The 3,249-nt window shown below is 31.9% G+C and overlaps 1 protein-coding gene across 1 annotated transcript; it reads left to right on the forward strand.

Moving 5' to 3' along the window:
• The first annotated feature begins 1,148 nt into the window (after positions 1–1,148).
• On the forward strand, positions 1,149–2,959 carry LOC123902245 (transcription factor MYB2-like). The gene is made up of 3 exons (XM_045951918.1): positions 1,149–1,362; positions 1,917–2,046; positions 2,243–2,959. Exons 1-3 carry the CDS (start codon positions 1,203–1,205, stop codon positions 2,739–2,741), a joined length of 789 nt encoding a protein of 262 aa, XP_045807874.1. The 5' UTR covers positions 1,149–1,202; the 3' UTR covers positions 2,742–2,959.
• Positions 2,960–3,249: the final 290 nt, after the last annotated feature.

A 3,249-nucleotide genomic window follows, 5' to 3' on the forward strand; every position in this document is an offset into this window, starting at 1 on the left:
AATCAATTTTGTAGTTCCAGTCGAACATGTCACCTAATAGCTTAACATTAAATTTCTAAATTTTCCCTTCTATTGAAATTTGAAATAAGTGGCATTCCTTGTACCAAAAATAAAGTAAAATAATAGATGGCATTTCATCATTGAGTGATCTTAATCTTCCAACCCCTTCATTATAGCACAGCATTTTTCTAGTGATGATGTGGACTTTACTTTAAAATGGGATCAATCACATTTAATTAAAAATTATATTAACCAAATGTAGATTCTTTTATAAAAAAAGAATTAAAAGCTTATATTAACCAAATATCAAGTAGATAAAAAAAGTATTTTTAATTTAAAATATAATCAAATATGTTGGCAAATTTAATTTTTATTTATTTATTTAATGTTATCATTTTTAATAAAATCAACTAAACTTTTTTAATTATTTTTTATAAAAAAACTGAACTTTTCCATGTATATGACTTATTTTTAACAGTTTTTTTATTTTTTCATTTCTATGACTTTTTTATTAGAGGCCTTTTACTTCTATGGCTCAATTTTAATGAAAAGTATTTTAAAAAATATCAATTACTATTGCAACAAAAATATTAAATAAAATCAATAACTTTTTTTTGAAAACTTGGTATCCGGCCTTAAGACCGACTAATCCAAGGGAACCAATCCCACCGCCCACTTGCGGGGGCCCCATTTAAAGCCAGAGTTTTTTTGCTCTGTATGGACTTGGCCCACCGAAATTGGCACCAGTGGGAATCGAACCTGAGACCTTGAGAGGAGCATACTCCAAGGGCCTAAGCCAACACCACTCGACCAACCCCAAGTGGGTTAAATAAAATAAAATCAATAACTATTATTTTAATTAGTGCGTGAGTGTTTTTTGTTGTTTATTTTCGAAAGAAAAAAAGAGAGGAGAGAGTCCTATGTATGGAGGGCAAAGATATTTTGGTCAATTGACAATCAATGGAAAAAGATTCTATTTTAGTGTCACCTGCACACCCTTTTGTTAATAAACAATGTTGCCTTAAACAGTGAAACGGGTATTGAACATATCCTAAGAAAGTGACCCTTGATTGAGTGATAGAATCAAGTTGAGGCCAAACCTACAAGTATAAATATGCAACAAATCACTAAACCAAAAAATCATTGCCAACACAAATAACTTTATCCAAACACACACAAACTTTGATACCTTTAATTTCTACATGTATTATCGTGGAGTTATGGCTGGCCAATTTGGTCATGGTATCATGGAGGAAGATTTATGGAGGAAAGGACCTTGGACTGCTGAAGAGGATAGGTTGCTAATTGAGTATGTTAGGGTGCATGGTGAAGGGAGGTGGAATTCTGTTGCCAGACTTGCAGGTAATCAACAACCAAACTTTTTCTAATCTATGTTTATCGAATATCCTATGTAGCACCGACACCTATAATTGATGGCATGTTCGGTGTCCAACGTCGAAATATGTGATTACATTCAATTATTTCATTTTCTTAATTTTTCATATGTGTTGCCTTTTGTGTTCTGTCTAAGTCATTGATTCATACCATATTGATAAATGTCTCTGTAGAGACCAAAGTTTTAAATTGTGATTTTAGTATCATTCGTGTTATGATCTTTAATACTATAGAGATGGTGAATGGTCACATCAATAGTGAATCTCTTAAATTTATCTACTATAGTAGGTTAACATACAACTCTCTTTTAAAATGACATGTTTATGTTAACCTGCTATAGTATATTATTTTCGAGACGTCCATTACTAATACTAAGACCTGAATTTTTTTATGCTGCGCGGTTCACATCGCTATTGCACACCTTTACTTAAAACTGAAATTGCTTCCAACTTGTACTATTCAGTTGTGATCAATTGTTAAATCTTGTATCTTAATTTAACCTTTTTATTTCTTACTAACAGGATTGAGAAGGAATGGAAAGAGTTGCAGATTAAGATGGGTGAATTATCTAAGGCCAGATCTCAAAAGGGGTCAAATCACACCACAAGAAGAGAGCATAATTCTAGACCTGCATGCTAGGTGGGGAAACAGGTAAAATATTTAATCGAAGACGTATTTGGTATTTAACACTGATATGACACTGATACATGTGATTTTATTCAATTAATTTATTTTCTTAAATTATTACCGATGTCAACGTGTCAATGTCAATATGTATCTGGTGTCTTTTCTTCATGCAACAAGATTTTGAATCAAGGACTTGACCACTAAATTGAAAAAATTTCAGGTGGTCAACAATTGCAAGAAACTTACCGGGAAGAACGGACAATGAAATAAAGAACTATTGGAGGACTCATTTCAAGAAAAAGGCAAAAAATCCCTCTGATGCTGCCGAAAAGGCGAAAAATCGATTCCTGAGGAAGCAGCTATTTCATCAGCAACAACAACAGTTGCAGCAAGTTCAACAACAGCAGCAACAACAACTGCAATTCAACTTGGACATGAAAGATGTCGTGTCCTTGTTTGAGGAAAATAATATTAATAACCATAGAGTTCCTTATATATCTCAAACTAGACAAGAAATGTTCAACATGTGTCCAAACACAACAGAAGAACAGAGTTACTTTATGTTTAATGGAAACTCTTCTGTACAAGATTCTTCAGCAAATGATGTTTTGTGGGATGATGGACTGTGGAATTTGGATGATGTTCATGGGAATTTCAGTGTTGCTAATGCAACAAACAAAACTGGTTTATATAATTTAGTTACTCCTAATTATTGTTAGTGTTATTTGGTTGAGGAAATTTATAAGTACTCTTAATTAGTTTTAGTTAAGTTATAGTTTGATATAAGGCTCCAAAAACCATGAGCTTTTGATTAGTTGCATAAGGTGTGTAGTTGAGATTAGTAAAATGATGTTCTCAAAGGAAACTTATTATGTAATCTGTCAATAAAGTGTCTCAATTTTGCTTATAAAATAACTTAAATGAACTTTGTTTTTTATGAAGGGAAAAAATATTGTCCAAAAGTTGTCACAAAATTTGTTGTATAAATAACACTACTCTTTCTTAATTTATATTTTTTTTTATTGTTTATTATTACTTCTTTCGATCCACAATAATTGTTGCATTTAAAAAATTCATATAGAGAAGTTTTTTTTAACTCTCTGGTTCTCAAGAGAAGGAGCCCCGGTAATTTAGACTCTGGAATAAGTAAAGTCTTGTAAAAAATTATTTCCACAAGAAATTGCACTCGAGTTCAGCCACGAGGGGTGAGAACAACTTTACAATCCA

Source organism: Trifolium pratense, linkage group LG1, assembly GCF_020283565.1.
Source record: "Trifolium pratense cultivar HEN17-A07 linkage group LG1, ARS_RC_1.1, whole genome shotgun sequence".
Classification (NCBI taxonomy): Eukaryota; Viridiplantae; Streptophyta; class Magnoliopsida; order Fabales; family Fabaceae; genus Trifolium; species Trifolium pratense.